Source organism: Silene latifolia, chromosome 2 (assembly GCF_048544455.1).
Source record: "Silene latifolia isolate original U9 population chromosome 2, ASM4854445v1, whole genome shotgun sequence".
Classification (NCBI taxonomy): domain Eukaryota; kingdom Viridiplantae; phylum Streptophyta; class Magnoliopsida; order Caryophyllales; family Caryophyllaceae; genus Silene; species Silene latifolia.
In genome coordinates, this window is record NC_133527.1 from 6,829,733 (window position 1) to 6,851,730 (window position 21,998).

The 21,998-nt window shown below is 34.2% G+C and overlaps 1 protein-coding gene across 1 annotated transcript; it reads right to left on the bottom strand.

Moving 5' to 3' along the window:
• Positions 1-14,118: 14,118 nt before the first annotated feature.
• On the bottom strand, positions 14,119-20,585 carry LOC141642153 (serine/threonine-protein kinase Nek6-like). Its single transcript, XM_074450850.1, has 15 exons — positions 20,312-20,585; positions 19,968-20,011; positions 19,371-19,556; positions 18,257-18,323; positions 18,021-18,086; positions 17,822-17,868; positions 17,262-17,307; positions 17,091-17,171; positions 16,917-16,959; positions 16,598-16,647; positions 16,429-16,510; positions 16,297-16,346; positions 15,845-15,918; positions 15,662-15,713; positions 14,119-15,361 (listed from the first exon to the last, which is right to left on the bottom strand). The coding sequence occupies exons 3-15, from the start codon at positions 19,487-19,489 to the stop codon at positions 14,393-14,395; spliced, it is 1,746 nt and encodes a 581-aa protein (XP_074306951.1). The 5' UTR covers positions 19,490-19,556; positions 19,968-20,011; positions 20,312-20,585; the 3' UTR covers positions 14,119-14,392.
• Positions 20,586-21,998: the final 1,413 nt, after the last annotated feature.

Here is a 21,998-nt window from a genome sequence, read left to right on the forward strand (position 1 = left end):
CCGTGTCCGATGCGTGTCCATGACATTTGAACATCATTTGGGGTGAATGATGTTCTTTAAGCGTGAAATGAGCTGTCGAAAGAGATTGATTAAAAGATTCGTTTGGATGGTAAATGAAAACGAGTTATAATCAAAGGCAAGTTTTAGCTTCACTTATTTAAATTTAATATCAAATACTTTTATAAAAATAAAATCGAACGTTCATAATTATAAAATATATATTTTATTAAATTTAAATAACTTTAGTGGCGGAGCGAGGAGAGTTAGCAAGCAACAGTCCTAAGCTCCTAACAATCCCTCTAAACGACGAAAAATATGAACTTATCAACCGTAGTATATTTTTTAGGTGTTGTTTGGCCTTAGCTTTAAAAGTATTCTTCTAACTGAAAAAAACAGTAGTTAGGCCAAACACTTTAAATTAAGGCGGCTGATAATGCCACGACTAATATCTACTAGTCCATGGAAAGTGTGAGAGCAATAGTTTAATACATCACTATTTTAGAGGGTAAGGTTTCGTGGCATCATCCATTTAGCCCGTGGTGTTAGGGTGACCCTAAATTAAGGGGGTTTAAAACTGTTTTTAAAAAGTTAGAAGTTGATAATTGACTCCAAAAAGTAAAAGCACATAGGCTAAACATAGAATTTTATAAGAAAACCGTTTTTACACAGTTTTGGTCAAATAATCAAAACTTTTGCAAAAAATAGCTTGTGAATAAACTCATTCTAAAAAGGAAAAACTGTTTACATAAGTAAGGTCAAACAACACCTTTTTCGGTACGTAACAGTTAACAGGTACGGAGTACATTCATGTCGATAAGCCCAAGTAGCTTTTTTTTTTTTTTTTTTTTGACGGCCCTAACTCCTAAGTAGAGGTGATCAAAAGCGGACTTGGGCCGGACACGGGCTGGGCCCAGCTGCTAAAAAAGTGTCCGGCGGGCCTTATAATCTAGCCCCAGCCCACTAAACGGGCCAGTTTCCAATGTCCGTACCCGCCCACTTTAAGAGAGCGGGCCGGCCCGCGGGCCCGACTTAAATCAAATACGAAATTAGTGTTTATTTAAAACACGAGTTTTTTTATCGCTACATCCCTCTAAAACTTAACAATTGTCTTTAAAAGCTTACCCTTAAGAAAGTATACTAATTTTCAAAAGATAAGTTTACTAGAATTTGGAAAAAACACAAGTTTGGCAATGTTCTACTGTTCTACTACAAACATCAAAAGTTCATTTTTGCGTTAGTATTTGTGCGGCATTGTTAGCGGTTACATACACTCCCGTGTAAATACTTGAAAGGTACTATCTTTATAGACAATCCCGTTAACATGTCCATTTTAGGAGAATCTTTATACGACAAGTGTAAATATCAACAATCTCTCACTTATACGTAAGGCATAAATATTCATTTGCGCTACCTAATTGATTTAGAGTGTACAAATTGTAAATGAAATGAGTAGAGAACGTCGGAGGATTGAGAGTTTGAAGACTTTTATAAGGTTACTTTTAATAGCGGGCCTAGCGGGCTGTCCATGGGCAATTTTGTTTAGTCCAAGCCCGCCCATTTATTCTAGCGGGCCTAGTTTTCTTGTCCGTTACCCGTTTAATTTTTGTTTTTTCTTGTCCAAGCCCGCTATTTTAGCGGGCCGAACGGGCTGGGCCAAACGGGCCGGCCCGTACTTGATCAGGTCTACTCCTAAGTGAGTTGGACCTTGAATTGGGGGCACGGACCCAGCCTATAATTCGATAGTCGGACTAGACAAGCCTGAGGCTTTGAATTATTAGCCCGACAACACAAACAAGCCGGGTTGACCCGTTTCATTGGCCAGCTCAACACTAAAATAATCTTATACTTTGCCGGCCAAATTTCTTTCACCAAACGACCGTCCAACCCACGTTCACACCCAGTTACAACATTGATAAGCTGTAAGATTCTGACACCCAAAATCTTACTCATTCCACACGGTTTTACACTTACATAATCACCTGACTCATTCTTACTTTCCACACCTATAAATACCGCTTCCCATATTCCTCATTTCACAACTCACATTCAAACAACTTACAAAGCACATTTAACTTGCAAAATCATATAATTTCCTCTTCTTTAATTTCAATCAACCAACAATTCAAAATGGCCTCCAACACCAACCAATTCTCCCTTTTCGCCATCGTCGTTGCCGCTTTCTTAGCAATGGCTAATGCTCAAGAAGCCCCGGCACCTGCACCAGCTTCCGTGACCGGAGCAGGGTTCTCTTTACCTATGTCAACTGCTCTTGTTGCTTTCTCTGTTCTTTTCTCCCTTTTTTCTTTCATCAGGAACTAGAGGGATCCATTCATGCATGGATTTTTTTGTTGTTGAGGATGATTTATATTTTTTAAAGGGGTTTGGAATTTTGGAATTTAATTCATTGTGTATGGAATTTATTCTTTGTTGAATGTAACATAATTGTTGTTACAATCACTATATATGTATAACAATTATTATTATTATTTTGGTATGAAACGAGTTATGTTTTGTCGATTTGATTTTATTTGCTGCTTATTTGTTTGTCGATTTGATTTTATTTGCTGCGGAAAAAAAAAAGAATTTCCTCGTTAAATAAATATGTAATCAATATGTATATTTGAAGACGTTTTCATGCATAAACCAATTAATGTTGATGAGTTAGTCATCATACATTTCACTCCAGTTAGATTAGCTCTTTAGCTCTATTTAACTATTTAAGTAAACATATATATACACGTGAATTATAAGCTCAATGTCATTTATGGTCGACAAATTACTAGTTATCGTATGTACCAAAAAAAAAACTAGTTATGTTAACACTTTTACCTAAATTATTACCCAAAATACACATGCCCTCTGTTTACTTCTAATTAAACCAAAAAAACGCTAAAAATCAAATAATCTCACAACAAACTAATTAAACTAATTAATACAAAGAATTACTAACAAGTACAACAACTAACATTGATTTAATCTGAGAAACTGCGAGAAATAACAAGAAATAATGAATTATTACTTAAACCAATCAAAACAACTAATTAATACTAACAACAAATAATTGAAATGACAATTTTTTTATAAACATTCAAAAAATCGGTTATAACAATGATTGAAACGAAAATTACTATTGTTTATTACTCGCTCAAAACCTATAATAATAAAATTATTTTATTAAAAAATACGAAATTAAATCTGAGTTGAACATGGATCTCCCACGTCTAAACTTAGAGTAAATACAATGGTAAGCAACAATCAACTAGCTTGACAAATCCACATTATTTCATAAGCTACAACCATTCTAAGCTAGTAAACTATTCCAATGGTGTAGTTAGCTTTTATACTAGCTTGATGGGAGACACATGCCAAATTATTTTTTCATAAACATTAAAAAAATGAAAAATTAGTGGAACTAATTTTCTATTGGTTGCTTGGTAATTATGGGCTCATCTAAACAAGTAGCTTAATGAAGCAACAAGCTTAAGACAAGTCATTCAACATATCCTTCTCCAATGGTGTAGCAACTAGCTTGCAATTTTGAGAAATTGCAAGTAAGTTCCCAAGCTTAACCATTGAACTTGCTCTTAAGACTAGACCTCGGAGATTTATGTCCAGGTTCACTTCCCTAACTTGAACCAGAATTCCGACCATATTATACACTACAATACTACATGATCACATACGGCGCCAGCTTGATTGCTGATTGAGTGATTGTTTTCACTAATAGAGTAATCGATCGTCCAGCCCACGTTCCCACCCACCCAACACCAAATCACATACACATAACCTGTAAGATTCTGACACCCCAAATCTTACTCATTCCACGCGATTCTACGCTTTGCAAATTACTCTCTCCGTCCCAGTCAATTATTGTCTTTTGTGTTGCAAATTACTCACAAAGACCAAGAAAAAAAAAGGAAGGAGTCAATTACTAAATAACAAGTGGAACAAATTGGATGTGAATGATCAAATTGCTCATCAAATTCATTTTTTAAATAGAAATGACAACAATTGACTGAGACACCCAATAAAGAAAAGGACAACAAATGACCGACCAAAGGTAACACTTATTTTTTGGCACTATTCATAGTCATCGGAAATATTTGATACTATTCTTAATCTATAAGACAAAATATAGTCATGTGAAATCTTGTTTGATTTATCGTCATGAATGGTATAAGAATATCAAATTTTTATAATTTTTAATAATGTGTAACTAAAGATATTAACGTTGACAATCATGTCTCGGCAAATGTGATAAAACAACTGTTACCTTTGGTTTGGATGGGAGGGAGTATAGGACGATCGTACAATAATATAATGACATATAAAAAGTTACTCCCTCTGTTTTTTTATACTCCCTCCCAGTCACTATAATGTTCCCTCTTTCCTAAAACGGATTATTCAAGTAATGTTCCCCTTTCTATTTTTAGAAACTTTTACTCTTATTTTATTCATTTCTCTCTCCTATCACCAAACCCCACACAACTCTTTTACTCCTATTTTATTACTTTCCTTTATATTTTGACCCCACAATTCTTTATTTAATTACTAATAATTCATCCCTCTCTCCTATAACCAACCCCACACAACTCTTTTACTCCTATTTTAATACTTTTTCTTAAGTATCGTGCCATTATCAAAGGGGAACATTATGACGACTGGGAGGGAGTATATGACTTTCTCACATTTCGAGAAACTCCCTTCTCTCTTCAATATCTCTTAAAATATAAGACTAAATATTATGATATGTATACCCATATGAAAGAGTTTTTGGTAAGGAATTTAATGGTAGCATTTTTATATTTTTTGAACAAATATATTTTTGTAAATATTAAAGTCAAAGGTTTACCTCGTAAATGCAAAACGTCATATATAAAAAAATGGAGGGAGTATTATTTTATGATAAATAATGATAATGGTTACGTTATTCTAAAAGTGACCACTATTTATTATTGTAAAATCGGATTTTAGGGCACATGTTAATAAGTTAGTTAGAGAAAGTTTGTTGATAATATTTCACTAATTATGGTAAATGTGAGTTTGTACATCTATCTTTCATGATTTATTCTCAACAAACTTTCTGTAATTAACTTATTAAGATGTGTCCATGTTAGAAAAACCCTTGCAAAATTACCTTTTTTTGAAAAATGTTCGCTTTTTAACATAAAACGGTCAATAAATAACATAAATCGATCACTTTTCCTCCGTTATATAATAAATGATCATTTTTCCTCGGCCGCGTGACTACTCGCATCCCGTAACAGTCGACACAACAGCTTGCATTACGTAACTTATTCTTAGAAACTCTCGTTTCCTCACCTATAAATACTTGTTCCCATATTCCTCATTTCACAACTCACACAGCCTACAAAAACACATTAATAATTCACTTACAAAATCATATATTTTCCTCTTCTTTAATTTCATTCAACCAAGAATTAACAATGGCCTCTAACACCAACCAAGTCTCCCTCTTCGCCATCGTCATCGCCGCTTTCTTGGCCATAGCAAATGCTCAAGAAGCTCCAGCACCGGCACCAGCGTCTGTCACAGGAGCTGGGTTCTCTCTACCTATGTCCACTGCTCTTGTTGCCTTCTCTGTTCTTTTCTCCCTTTTCTCCTTCATCAAGCACTAGAGGGATTCCCATATACTTGTGGTTTGCATTGGGAGTTCATGGATTTTTTGTTGCTGAGGATTTATATATTGTAAAGAGATTTGATTTCTTGTATGGAATTCTTTGCTGATTGTAAGATTGTTGTTACAATCACTATGTATGTATAACAATTATTATTATTTTTTTATATGAAATGAATTATATTTGGTCATTTTGATTTTATTTGTTGTTTGTCATTAATGGGTTCTATAAAAGACTTTAATAAGCTAACTAGATTATTTTTGTAAAAGTTCACTAAGTTAGCTATTCTTTATTCAAAATCACTAATAACAAAAATACTTTATTAAAAAAAATGAAATTTGGGTCGGACATTGATCTCCCACGTCCGACCTAGGTCGAGAAGTGAGAGATCTATGTCCAAGTCTAAATTTGAAAATCTAATCTTCCATCTACATAGTATAAAAGCCAAGTGTTTTTTTGGTTTTTGATTAGTTACTGAGTTTTTACATGTGGGTCTTTCCATGTTTCCTATTTTATTTAATTACCCTCTTTCTTCAACCCAATTCCAATTCATATCTCTTATTATTCCTATTTTAATTTCTTATGTTAAAACATAAGTTAAAATATCACAATTTACATAAAATGTGGCAATTTACATAAACGGGTCTGACATGTCAAATACTTTAATATAATATATTCTAATAAAATACGGTTGTATATTATCTGATATTCAAATCTAATATTCATCAAATATTCGAATCTTCAAATATGGACTATTTATATTGTCACAGTATTAAACACTTAATCACGCTCAATTATATGTTCATATATCTAATGATAACGCCTGCTATTACGACCCGTGCATTTTTTGCACGGGTATAAAATTAGTGTACGTCCAAACTTAAGTTTGGACAAGGATTTTCCATGTCCCAACCTAGGTTAAGACGTGTGTAGAGAAGGTAATATGCGGTAGCATCATGTTATGAGAGAGTGGTTATTTAAACATACTCTTTCCACATTTAATTTATACGATCCATTTTAACCCATAAAAGTATCTACTTTAACTATATGGACTTCTTTACTCAAATTTATTATCATGTAAATTATCTATCACGTGGTTTAATACGTTTGTATCTTTTTTTTTTTTTTTTTTTTTTTAAAATTGCCATTCATTACCACTACTTGAAAAGAATTTGCTGTAAAATTGCCTTACATTCATTTATGAATTAATTGTTTTTGAGTTTACTTCTCGTTGGTTTAAAGTTCGTTAATATTATTGTCGCCGTCTTTGTTGTTAATTCATGCTTTTGATTACAAGTATATATATAATAAGAAATGAAAATAAGTAGAGATCGTGCGAAAAAAATGTCATTGACGTTTTAAATTGGATCATAACATAGGAAGTACTCGAATACTCCGTATTAAAATCTGGTAGAAGTATAGCTTTTGGGTATATTGCATTATATCCACGACATACATAATGTACAATAGTAGACGCACGCAAGAAAGATGATACTTATAAATTCGAAATTAGACGCAAATAAAATTCGTATCATATTTATTTGTTTTTATGCTCTCACACCAAAAGAAAAAACAAACAATGTCCTTATTTAATCTTACCTGAACAATGCAAACAGTTAAATTGTAGCTGAAATTTTCACCATTTTATAAATATTATTTTATCACCGTATTTAATATGTTTTCTTTAATGATTAAAGTCATAATTCCGACCAAATTATGCATTGCATGATGAGTGATGACATACGGCGCCAGCCTGATTGCTGATGATTGTTTTCACTAAATAGACTAATAGAGCGTCCAACCCACGTTCCCACCCACCATCACCAAATCATATAACATCAACCTGTAAGATTCTGACACCCCAAATCTTACTCATTCCACGCGGTTTTACACTTCAATATCACCTGACTCGTTCAATAAGTTAGTGTATGCGATCCTCGTATAGGGTAACAAAGAAAAAACGTCATTTTTGAATATGAGATCATCATTTTATAATTTACTCCCTCTGACTTTTAATTTTCTTCCCGTTTCTCTCTAATATATGCAGAGGCGGATCTTCATTGTAGTGCACAGGGGCCAGGCCCCCCCTGTCACATGCGCTTAACACACATATTTTGTTAGTTAAACAAACATAAGTGAATAAATTAATACTATTAGCCCCCCCCCTAAGCTTTTGTGCAAATTGCTGAGCCAAGAATGAAGACTTATGATTGTGGGCTGTGCCATAAGTTTTCAACCGAAAAACAATGTCCATGCCAAATTAGAATTACTTGGCACAATAAATATTAAAAATACCGTAAATTTTAGACGGTCTCACATTTAAGACGTTCATTTATACAAGAAGACAATTCATTTATTGGTGTTAATACATAAGTTGTTTTTATACAAGGAACCGTGAGATCGTCTTACACAATAATTACTATAAAAATACTTTCATAAATTGAAAAATAATCCATATAATTACTACTCTTTGGTCCGTCTTTTGATTTTTACCGTAACAAGAGATACGGCTAATTGTACAAAAAGGTCATATTATGAAAATGGAGTTTAATGGAAAAATGAGAGGGAGAAAATTATAAGTTGAATCCTACTCTGTTTGTCTCAAAATAAACTTTTCATTTGACTTTTTTTTTGTGTTCGAGATGTTACTTTTATTAGATTTTTATTTATTTATATTCTACTCCCTCTGTTCCAGTGATATGTTTACACTTCCTTTATTTTGTGAAAGAAAAATAAAGGAAGTGTAAACATATCACTGAAACGGAGGAAATACGTTTTTGGTTTAAATAATATATTATGAATTTTTTTTAACGTGTGTATAATTTACTGTCGTGTTACATTAATTTTATAATTTTAGCTTACTTTTTTTAAAGTTTGACCCTAAAATTCAAACCAAGAAGGTTATTTTGGGATGGAGGGAACAACTATTTACATTTCTTATAATTTTTTTTTTCCAAAAAACTATATTTTAAATAAAACTAACGATAATATATTAATGGAAAAAATATAGTCAAAACATCATCTTTAAAACCATATAAGTGAAGACAAGGAGTCATTTTTCTGTATGCATGAAAGCGACTAATTGGCTCAAAATTATTCGGCCCCCCTCGAGAAACCGGTCAAGATCCGCCTCTGAATATATGTGAGGAGTATTATAATAAAATAGGAAGAAAATAGCAAGCCGGAGGGAGTATATAACAAAGTGTCCCCTTTAACAAGGACTGTAATAAATAACCTAATAGAACAAATATTTTGTATCTTTTGTATAATCAAAAAGCATATATTTTATAATCAATTATCATATTGGGTAAATCAATTAATTGGAGTCAATTCCTTGACATTTTAACATAAAATAGTCGTCTTTTAATATAAATTCGTCATTTTTTCTATCGGCATACCCATACAAGGTCATACCATATGACGTATACGTACTTACATAGAAATAAATCTTGTGTCCTTCGAAAAGACCGTACTCCTTAGGGTTTGCTTGGGATGAGAGTAATTATTAAGGGAGTAATGAGAGCTAAAATAAGAAGAAATGAGAGGAGAATGGTGCTTTATGGTGGTTGTGGATGGTGGAAAAAGGAGGCGAGGGAGGAATTATTAGCTCTCCGTAATTATTACTTGGAGGGGGTGGTGGGTAACAATTACTCCCTTAATGGAGGGACTATTACACTATATTTCCCCATTTCTATCTCCAACCCCCATCCATTCCCTCCATTTTTTAGTTCATTTTAGCTCTATTACTCCCTTAATCATTACTTAAACCTTTATAATATTCTATATTTTCATTTGTAAACTGTCTTTAGGTGTAAGGACGAATCTCTTGACAGACCCAACAACTTGTCCTTAAAAAGTTTAATTTGCCGACTTATTCTTTTATTATTCTCACTTTCCGTACCTATAAATACCTCTTCCCATACTCCTCATTTCATAACTCACACAACCTATAAAACACATTTCATTTACAAAATCATCTATTTTATTCTTTCTAATTTCATTCAACCAAGAATTAACAATGGCCTCCACCACCAACCAATTCTCCCTCTTCGCCATCGTCATTGCCACCATCTTGGCCATGGCTAACGCTCAAGAAGCTCCGGCACCGGCACCAGCATCCGTCACTGGAGCTGGGTTCTCCCTACCTATGTCTACTGCTCTTGTTGCTTTCTCTGTTCTTTTCTCCCTTTTCTCCTTCCTCAAGAACTAGAGGGATTTATATAATGTAAAGGGTTGGGAATTTTGAGATTTAATTCATTGTATCGATACTTTGGTGATTGTTGTTACAATCACTATGTATAACAATTATTATTATTATTTTTATATATGAAATGAATTATATTATTTATCGATTTGTATAATGCAAAAACTTAAACTGATTAATCACAGCTTAAACTTAAGTCGAGCCTATATATATAATTTTTTCAATTTTTGTTTTCTTTGTTCTTTCGATATTTTTAAATAACTTGGGATTCAAAGGTTATATATAAAAATGTTGAACAAATTAATGCAAACATTCATATGCTAAAACGACGACGATATAATCATGATAAATGTTTTTACAACGTAAGAGCTTACTCCTTCCCTTAATTTTCCTACATCGTCCGATAAATACATTATGGTCTTTGTACATTTCCGGTATCGCCCTATAATCGTCCTAACTCCTAGGCAAAACTTAAACTGCTTGCACTTGAATAAATGAAGTCCGGTGACCGGGTCTAATTTAACAATCCATAACAATTTACGTGAAGTGCACTAGAGTATCAACTATGGGTGATTATTGTCCGACATACATTTTGGTTTTTACTTTACGATTATTCATGCAACTTTCGTCGTACGGAATAAGTTATCTTTGGTTTCACGAGCGGTAATAAATCAAGTGATAATAACAAGGAGCATTACAGTCCAAAATACTACCCCTCCTATCCCAGTCAATAGTTTACGTTTACTTTATTTTTTCCTCACAAAATAAAGTAAACGTAAACAATCCATCGGGACAAAGGGATTACAAATCGACTCTATTGACTCGTGAATTTCTGTGACGTACTGCAAATTGGAACATCTTGGGTGCTTCATTTCGACATACTTTACTGGAAACACAAATTATTGTCGAAATTGTCTTACACAATATATATAGAATTTGTGTAAAATAATTTTTGACCTCTTGTTGCGTAATTTTTTTTTTTTTTTTTTTCATTTAGATTAATATGAGTGTGTCCTTTTTTGTTTATGAATACGTTCTAAGCAATATTATTGTAAAACCGTCAAATACAAGACGACTTGTAGGCCGTACCCCGAAATTTACATCTATAGCTCAAAAATATCAAACTCCATTCACCTAAAATAAATCATTACTCAATAGAAATGATGTGATTTATGCGCAGCTGGGATTTTTCTAGTTGCTCGTCTTTTTCTTCTTTTCATAATTATACCTTATATAATGCATGTAATCACATAAATAATAATAATAATAATAATCTATTAGAGAATATATGAGTATTAGGAAAATATTATGTAGGATATAGTTTAGGAATATCCTTCTTTATCCTACATAATATTTTCCTAATATTCATATATATTCTCTAATATAATCGTATAAGGCGAATGAAATCCAATACATAAATCCGTTAATAACAGAATAGGGAGTCGGGTTTTAAATTTCCAGAAACCAACAAGTATATATCAAAATGAATAATAATAATCGTTATACATACTGATTGTAGGTATATCAATCAGCAAAAGAATAATACAGTACACCTCTTTACAATATAAATAAATAAACCAATGATTCCTCAAAATAGAATTCAAATCCAATTCAATCGCTCTAGTTCCTGATGAATGAGAAAAGGGAGAAAAGAAGAGAGAAAGCAACAAGAGCAGTAGACATAGGTAAAGAGAACCCTGCTCCGGTCACGGATGCCGGTGCAGGTGCTGGGGCTTCTTGAGCATTAGCCATTGCTAAGAAAGCGGCGACGACGATGGCGAAGAGGGAGAATTGGTTGGTGTTAGAGGCCATTGTGAATATAATGTGTTGATGATTTTGTAAGTGAATAATGTAATTATTTGGAAGGTGAGTGAGTTTGTTGTGTGAGTTGTGAAATTATGGGAGTTGGGAAGGAGTATATATATAGGTCTGGATTGTGGAAGTTAGGTACTTTAGGTCTGGTGTAATATAAAAGTAAAGGCGCGTTGATTAAGGAGTAAGTAAGTAAGATATGAGGTGTCAGAATATGACAGGTTATTAGTGGCTGTCATTAACATGTTTTGGATGGTTTATTGGCTGATTAGGCCTATTTGTAAATGGTCAGTGGCCGACTGGCCGGCACCTTATATATATATCAACGATAATTAGTCTAAGACGACTTTATAACGGATTATTATAGGAGTGGAAAGAAAAGGAGGTTCTGAAATATTTTAATTCTTTATGTTAAAACCGTCTAAGTAAGATTTATTCATAATAATAACTTGTCACCCTGCAAGCTTTCACAAATAACTTTACTTTTTTTGCTCGGAAAGCTTTCAATCACAGAGTTACACTACTTTGTATTGGAATATGTTCAATAGTTCAATTAGCCTATATCTATTTTACTGTCAGAACGAATTCAAAAATTATGCTACAATAATATCTATTATGACCCGTTTATGAGGAAAATAGATGATAAATTGGTCCTAGTGATAGACACGATAATGTTACACCTCTTCAATTAACAACATTGGTGTCTTTAAATTACCTGTCATTGCCTTTACCCAACAAAAAAAATGTAAACTTTGAATCATGTGAAAATGTAAATTCTATTGTACTAGGGATAATAGAACATGTGAAATTGTGAATTTTATTTGTATCTTTAATCCTAAAGTAGAGATAATAGGAACCAAAGTTGGCTGGTGTGAGTGGTAAAGACTTTCATCTCTTAAACAAGTGGTCAGGGGTTCGATTCCTGACTCTTGCGAATGAAAAAGCCAAACTTGGGAGGGGTCAACCCATTAAATTTACTCAGTGTTAAAAATATACTGTACTTTATATTATTAAACTCGTTTTTCACTTAAAAAATCCAAAGTAACAAATTAATTACACACCAACATGAGGTATTTTATTTTATTGAACTATAATCCTCGATCCACATTGCACAACATTAACTAAGTACTCCAATTATCAATTTACAAACCTCAATTAAAAATAAAATATATCCAAGTAGTAGTTTAAAATATAAGGCCCATGTACCGTCATAAGCCCAATACACAATACATAGCCCAATGACAAACTAAGATCTCAGCCCAATAAAAATACACCAAGAGAGATTAAGAAAGAGTAGGCCAACAATCCTCCAGAAATTGGCAATGCAAAACCAATTCCAGCTTCTGCTGCTGGTAGTGGTGATAGCTCTGATTCTTGACCCTTAACAACAATGACCATGTTCACAACCGTCATCAACACCGCTAACGCCACAAAACGAGCACTACGAACCGCCATTTTACTAAAAATTGACTATGATTAAGAGGGACAACTATGAAAAATAGAAGGAAAGTTGTAGTACTACTAGCTAGTAAGTAGTACCCTTAAGTTATAAGGAAATGAATTGAAGAAGCCACATATATATAGAGAAAAAGGAGATTGCTTTAGTTACATAACATGCTATATGCCTAATGTAACGTGTAACATGTACTCCTTCCGTCTTGGTCATTTGTTTGTCTATTCCATTTATGTTTGCCTCATTTATTCGTTTATCTTTTCATATTGAGAATATTTTAAACAGTAATTTGATCATCCACATAGCTTATTGTCTGTTTGTTACTAATAATACCCAGAAACGGTCCCTCTCCTTTCCTTGGCCTTTCTGCCAAACTCAAAGGTAAACAAATGACCGGACGGAGGGAGTATAAGTTATATGACATATGATTTAACTATGATGTTGATATCTTATTTGCTTAAGGCTAAATTGTGGTGATATGTCAAAATGTAAGAAAAAGGTAAATGGGATAGGCACCTAACTTGAGAGACAAAAGAGTTGGGTATGTATCTTTTGTTGTTGTGGAAGTGATCTTGCATTGCTTTGAAGCTAAGGGATGTACCATTTACCATAGGAGTAGATTATACACATTTAGTGTGCCATTTTTTATGGGCTACATTACACATGCGCTAATGGTTAAGATACATGATACTCAATCTATCATGTGTATTTACAACTAATGCACGTTGTGTCATTAAGGACTACACCGATAATCGAGCATATTACGACCGTTTTCTATCCATTTTTTTTCTCGATGTAGGCGATGGACGATAAGAAATTAGAATGGTCAGGGCGTCAGTGGTGGAGCGAGGGATTAGGAGTTGACCCTCTCGATTTTGAAACCTAGGTAACATCGTCTAGCATGGTTGGACATGAGACTGATGAATATATCGAAAGAGTTGATGTATGTGAAGCTGCATTTAATTAGCTCGATTGCAGAACGAGCAAGCCAAGTTTATGACAAAAGCTGATGATTTCGAAAACCATTTTCAAAAAACATGGATTACAATTACTCGTTTACAGAGGAACTCCTTTACAGCACTCTTCAACAGTTCAACCCCAAAGACTACAAAGTATACAAACCAGCAATCATTACAGACTTACAGTTACTCGTTTTTGACAATTTCAATCAGTCAAACAAAAGCTTTGAAGATTGATACACTCTGTATTAACTAAGATCAACAATCTGCAAACCATGGCTAAATCAAGAAATATATTAAAAAAACAAAAAAAAGGCACTTCAGATTAGGCTTCCTTTTCAGACTTATGTGCGGCGATCAAGCTTTTTGTCAGCCATATCGCAGTTTCTCGAGATGAAACAGTTTCTTCTCCAAAGGGTCTTAACACGCCTGAGAGGTCGTCAAGCTTATCCTCACGAAGTAGCCGTGCACACAACTCTAGGAGAGACTCCAATGCATCGGCTCGTTGGTGGGTTGGAACCTCAGCCCCGCTTTTGCCTTGATCACCCCGCATTGCTGATAATGTCCTCTTAAGCAATGATAAATCAGCTGGTGACGGGGTGACTTCTGCATTATCGCCTTTCTCTGATTTCAACGTGATAGTCTCGTGATTACCGTTTTCAGATGGAACTTGCTCATTTGAAGTAGTTTTTACAGACGGTAATGACGAACATTTCTCGTCATGAGATATGACAGCTGGCATATTGTTCTCGGGTTTGACCTCTTCGCTTTCCTTCACATCCACATTCAGAACTTCTCTGGCATGTTGCTCTGAACCGTCTTTTTTAGTACCAATCTCAATGTTAACATCAACCCATTCTGGTGCAAGTGAGCTAGTATCTTTAATAAGGCTTTCATTCGCCTCAGTTAGGTCAATGAGCCCTTCAGAGGCGAAAGACTCGCATTTGGAGGTCTCGCTAGCATCGCATCTTTCCTTCAAGTAGCTAACAGCGTCGACTCTCTTTGTTTCAAGGTTCTCCTCTGAGGTAGCCGAAGTGGATGATTTATCACAGTTCCGGTTTGTGGGTACCACGGCACTGATCGGGTCACATTGATCGAAGTTTCCAACGAGCTTTACTGCTGCTCTTGCCTCTTTCTCTCTTCCATCTTTTCCCTTATTTGGTCTACCACCCGAAAGTCTTCTAGGTGAGTTCTCTTTCGAGTTTGGTGACTTGACGGGAAGATGACAAGGTGACGCGGCACGACACCTCACCACGTATGGTTGCAGATATGTATTTCTTAAAAGATCTGCAGCCTAATAGATGAAAGACATATTAAGGCATGTATTAGAGAGGATCACAGCAGTAAATTCTACACACTCCCCGTTCTTTGATACTTGTCAAAAAAACGTAGCAGAAGGTTTAAGAAAACCAATGAAAGACGTCTCTGGTATAATTTACGTCACTGACATTAAAACTTGAAAGTAACTAAATTTCCTATAAAGGCGGTTAAAAGGAATCAAAGAATCGCCCAACACAGAAATTAGAAACGTCCAAAACGGAAAATTAGAAATATCATCGGAGGGAGTATACAGTCAAAAGAAACCAAAACTCACAGTTGGCCTATTCTCAGGGCTTTTTCGTAGCATGGTCTTTATAACTTGTTTCCTGAATAACATAGAACACCAAAAGTGGATGAAACATTATGTTTGAGTCAAATTCTACTTATAGGTAAATCAGGGTATAATGATTGCAAGAACACGGATTCTCTCTGAGACTTGAGCCTTAAAAGCACTTACAATGTGGAGGTGTACGCGATAGGAAATGGAGATATTAATGATCTATTGATCTTGTTGATCAAACTGTTCATGTCCTGATTCATGTCACCCAAAAAAATTAAATTAACAATGATTCCATTCACTTTTTCTTAAGCTAGAGAAAATCTGTTTCCATTTCCGATGAATACAAAGACTCACTATTCTTCGGCTTTGAAATAGGAGTACCAAGGAGTAAAGCATAATGGCTCACAAAAACTCTCTAAGCTTATTGTCGGTGCCTTTTATGACATGGTTTTGGCGTATCAAGCGCAGGGGTAAGGTTGTGTATATCCAACCCCCTCCCCCATCGCATGCGGGAGCCATTCACGTAATGTCATTGTCATTTTGTTGTTGTAGAGGACACAAAATTCACTTTGCTAAGCCCATTGTATAAACTATCATGAATATGGAGTATAACTCCGGGAAGGACATACCGAAGCTCTGAATGCTGGTTGACGTGCAGCAATCTCAAATATACAACAGCCTGAAGCAACAAACTTAATCAACAACGGGCAAATGCATCAGAGTTTTAAGTATATCTACGCGTTTATCCCTGTATCACTTACCCAGTGACCATATGTCTGATTTGTAACAATAAGGTACATTTGCCAGGAGCTCAGGGCACATGTAATTAGGTGTCCCGACAACCTACGCAGAAGCAGCGTTCTATTAGAAACGTACACATTAGCTTTCACCATAATTGTGCAATGGCTAAAAGGTGGCAAGATTCAATACCGAAGAAGAACTGCCATCAGGCATGACGAGTTTTGCAAGTCCAATGTCACCTGAAAAGAGTATTTTCAGATATCAAGAACAAGCAAACGATATTCTTAATCCTACAATTGTTCCAAATCAGTAAAATTTGTATGAGATGCTTTCACATGTGAGACCAACGCAAATTCTTGTGTACTCCTCGCGTAGTTATAAGGTTCACTGGTTGATCTCACATATAAGACCAACTCTATTTGTCGTGTGTCATTAATGTGGTGAGGTTATGAAGTTTGAAAGGAAGAAAGTGTTTCAGGAAATTAAGAAGAATGTTGAGTACTCTTACCAAGACGTATGTCACTTTCCTTCGTCAAGAATATGTTTGAACACTGACACAAAACATATTTACATTGGTGTTAGTGAACGCTTCGAAATACTCATGATTTAAGTCTATTTGCAGAAGATTATACGGAATTATCACAGATACCCAGATAGACAATAATGAGATAAATAAACGAACCTTTATATCTCTGTGAAGAATGCGGTTTGAGTGCAGGTAATCGACAGCCAGTAACAACTGAGTCATCCATTTGCAGACTCGCTGGAGACAACTGAAACCAAATCAGTATTTGCTCTTACTTGAAGTACAAGTAAGACAAGTTAATACGAAGTTATTATTTAACTGATCTACCTCTTCTGAAAACATAGTTGCTTTAGTCTTCCTAATGATCTCAGCCCTGAAAATCCACATACAATTCGTCAATTTATTACTGAATGATTGTATCAAATAAATTAGTCGGAAACAATTAGTCCATTACTCTACCAAATTTAGAGTTCCCAACAGCACTGAGTCATTGTGACATTAGAAGTTACACGTCTTCGAATGCAAACTTAATTGAAAGTTAGAAATATTGTGTTTTCCTAAGCAAAATAGAGAGATATTTGAGATGTGAAGCTGAAAATCGTACACAAATTTGCACAATAGGCTTCACAAAATAGTATTTCCTTTAGTTTTGGCATGTAAGCCAAGGTCAGCCAGCCTTTCAATCTCTTCTAAGGGAAGTGTGTCTGATTGGTAAGGAACTGAATACGAATTCTGTACACATATCCTTGAGAGTCATATGTCGAGGAAAGGTATGGTCCCAAAAACCAAGTGTCAAGGTTACACAGTTCAGAAGTTGGAACTATGGTAGTAGCCAAAAGAACTTCACCTACGCGACAAAAATACTAAGCATAACATGGGATACTTACATGTCACCTCCTTCACAGTTGTTTCTCACGATGCATACACAGTTTTCCTGCATAACAAACAAGGACAAGAGCATAAGAAATCATATGATTGAATTAAAGGAGGAGGTCACACCTTTTAAATCAAAAGTTCAAATTACTCTCTCAACATTTATGTCAATTGATGCATAACATGTGAATTAGCATATAGCCATATATGTACCTTGTCAAGCCAAGAATCTTTGTACTCGACTATGTATGGATGATTTAACTTCGATATCAGCTCTATCTGAGGAAAACACAAACGAACCATGTTAAAAATATGTCCTAGATACTTAAGATGAAATTCTAGCCATTGCAAAATTCTTTTCCTCTGTGGCATGGAAAAGCATGAATGAAGATTCGGGAAACTAGTTCAACAGTAGTTTTATTCAAGGAAAAAGAAACTAAATTATTTACCTCCTGTTGTGCGATTTTTTTTAACTTCTCTGTTTGCTTAGCTAATCGTATCTTCTTCATTACATACCTGAAAAGGCCATGGATATGTTATCAACCATAATGGGCGAGAACCATTGATGCTAACCATATTTTGCATAATATTCTTTTTTGATAGAAAAACTTGGTAATCTTAAGAAAGCAACATAATATCAGTGTTTACAAAATCAATAGTGTCCATTGGACCCGATCTCACCCAATATCTAGTTGAGTAAACCACCGGAGAAAGATGGGCTAGAGTGCGTGCCCATATTTCCCTCTCGTCTCACGAAGCTAAGCTCGACTCCACCAAATCGCCCAACTAAACTGATAATAGTTCTGCCAATATTTTGCATAATATTTTTATAGAAAAACCATTTCGATCTTATTTTTCGGTACATGAAGAACAGTCATTTTACTATGTGCAGAAAGTAACTGTATTACCAACGATTACTAGTGTCGACCTGGCAAATGACCCGACTCAAACCCTATTTGACCCAAAAAGTCAACCCAAGTTGACCCAAACCTAAAGATGCCCCAACTGGAATTGCCCCGATGAAAAATGAACCAAAATTACTGACTTGAAACAAAAACTTTTCAAATTATGAACTGAACTAATAAGTCTTTGAAAACTATATCAACCAAAAGTTGAGCTGATGTTTGAAACCCAGTCACTGGTTTTGTACCTTAATTAATGCAACCTGAATAACCCGACACAAAAATTACCCAACCGAAGTGACCTGGTGAGTGATTGCTGAGCAACCGAAAGTGACCCCACCTGAACCCGATCCAAATTACCCGTTTCTCAGGTCAACTAGTGGTATACTTCAACAACTTTTGACCACTTTACAACCTAAAATCATCATTAATATACCCTTAATGCTAAATAATCATCCTATACATCACTTTCTAAGAGATTTATGAGCTTCAAATCAAATAGACCCCAAATGGGCCCTTCAACTAATCAAACTCGAAATTACTCAAGCAAGATGATCAAGAAACCAATTAAAACAGGTACTAAAGCAATTAACAATCGTAAAATCCGGAAAAAACAAAAAAAGGATTAACTAAATAATCACCTAGCAACAAAACCACTCACTTTTTTTGCTCAACTTTGTGAAACACAAGAAAAGAAGTCCCAAATGCTCCACTATCAATTTCTTCAATAACCTCATAATCATCCATTTTACATTTCAAATCTCCATTTTCTGCTTCCATTCTTCAAAACCCTAAACCCCTCAATGCCTTCCTAAGATTTATAATTTCTGGGATATTCAATCAACACCTAGAAAATCAACAAACATTTTTTTAGCATAAATGTAAGCTGTGAAATTAAACAATAAAACTGACACAAACAATTTTGAATAACATAAAGTTGACATTTTTTAGCAATAAATGTAAACATAAAAATTTAATTAACACAATAACACCTGGAAAATTGACATAAACAAGTTCTATTAACATAAAGTTGGCATCTTTGGCATAAATGTAAGCTTGGGAAACTCAAACAACACCAAGAAAACTGAAATAAACAGTTTATTTACATAAAGTTGACATTTTGAACATAAATGTAAACTGGGAAAATCAAGGAACACCAAAAAAATTGAAATAAACAAATTTTTATTAACATAAACTTGACATTTTTTTTAGCATAAATGTAATCTGGGTAAATGGGTAATAGATAAAAATTGCATACCTTCAATAACTTCTTCAAAGAATGTGCTTTGATTCAAATACCACCTACAAAATTGACATAAACAGGTTTTATTAACAAAAATTTGACCCCAAACCCGAGAATGCAGTTGTGTTAAAACTCATGAGCGAGAGTGGATGGTAACCAACAATAAGAAAAAAAAAACATAAAGTTGACCCAAACCCGGGAATGCAGCCGTGTTAAAACTAATGAGCGAGAGTTTTAGCACCCTTGTAGTCATTTCTGGCTCGAATCCGGGCTAACCCGGATGTTATACATAAAAAAAAACCTAAAGTTGACATTTTTAGCATAAATGTAAACTGGGAAATATTTAAAAAATTGCATACCTTAAGTAAATTGTTCAAAGACTGGTTCTTTGAGACAAGAAAATGGTCCAAAATACCCACAAAAATTGAATGAAAACCCAACAAAAAAACAGCAGTTTATTACTGAAGAAAAGTATAAATTGAAGGGGAGAAAAAAGCAGGAAAATGTAGTGAGAAGTCAGGAAGACAGACTGAAAACAAGTTCAACAGTTGGAAGTAAAGGAAGGAGCAGACATAAAAAACAAGGGTGTGTAAGTGTGTAACAGTTTAATATAGTGTATTTAATTGGTAAGGTGCATCTCTATGATTTTGGTATTTGGTTGGTGAAGAAAAAAAACAAAAGGAAAGGTAGGGAAAATATTGTGTACCCCTAATTATGGTGACATAACTTAACATTATCCCGGTCATAAATTCTTATTTATTTATGATGGTAATATTAATTTTAATGTTAAAATGGTATAGGATAAATGTAACTGCTTAATTGCTAGCAAAACGTTTATCTTATTATCAATAAGTAGTAGTATTTGAGTTTGTTTTACCTCTAAAATGAAGGTTGACCGTCTTAAGTGAGATTAACTATGGTTCCATGGGCCCATTGGTATGAATAGGTTGAATGTATGATAGGGTTAGTTTGAAAATCATGATTATGGTCCAAACAAAGGGGATAAGTATTGATTAAAGTATATTTAGTGGAAGGTCTCTTTTTTAAACAAAATATATTAGTGGATGGTGAACAAACTTGTCACTAAGTCCTTGCCTTTGACAAATATTTAGATAAGATAGTCCTACCTAGTGACATGCTAATTGGGATTATGTCTTATTATACTAAATTCATCCATTAGACATCGATGTCGTAAGTTCAAATCCTACCAAGCATGTCTTCTCCGTAGGTTATATTATATATTCGAAGTGCTTCTTCCAAAAAAATTGAGTCTACTCATTTCAAAAAAAAAAAAAAAAAAAAAAAAAAAACACTTTTGTGTTTACAAGCCGTACACATCGTCAAGTGAAGTTCAATAATAATAATAATAATATCATGATGAGATTTATTCTTGAGAAATCAAAATGCATGGTTATTCTGTGAGCTAGTGTTGTAAATGAGTTATGAGTATATGGTTGAGATCTACGATAATTAATGTGTTGGTCTTATAAAAGTGAGTTACTATTGAATCTCTTCTTGTATGTGTATGGGGTATTGTCTATCGATAAATAAAGTGAGTAAACTACTTTATATTGTTTGTGTTTGTTACTTATCCGATCCCAATTGATTTTAAGATGAGACTAGTTTATAATATTATTATAAGATTTATAATAAGGAGACTGGTTTATAAGTTAGTCGTCTACTTCTCTCATCACTAATGAGTTTTATGATTGACGCCCTTAGTTGTTTGTGGTTCAATTTTATTCACATGATTTTGTAAACCCGTTGTAAAAGACCTAACAAGTGATATCAGAGGTAAGGTAAGGTGTGGTGATAAGGTTCTCAAGATGATGCCAAGTAACATCATGGTTGCAGAGTTGCATGATGCTACTTCGCATCACTGCTAAATTGTTCCCTTTAGTTAAACCAAATATGTAGAGTAACATTTTGTGGAGTAGCCTGGTTAGCTCGATGCTGATTTTAACGTCAAGTGAAGAGATCGTTGAGGTCACACTAGTTTAGTACTGTATAAGTTAGTGAATTACTTCTTCTATCACCAATTAATTA

Coding starts and splice junctions, on each gene's coding strand:
- LOC141642153 (XM_074450850.1), bottom strand. CDS start 19,489: ATGGAAGCAGAAAATGGAGATTTGAAATGTAAAATGGATGATTATGAG. Junction 16,511..16,597: donor CTGATGGCAGTTCTTCTTCG/GTATTGAATCTT, acceptor GCTTCTGCGTAG/GTTGTCGGGACACCTAATTA. Junction 15,919..16,296: donor AACCAGCATTCAGAGCTTCG/GTATGTCCTTCC, acceptor GACATGAATCAG/GACATGAACAGTTTGATCAA.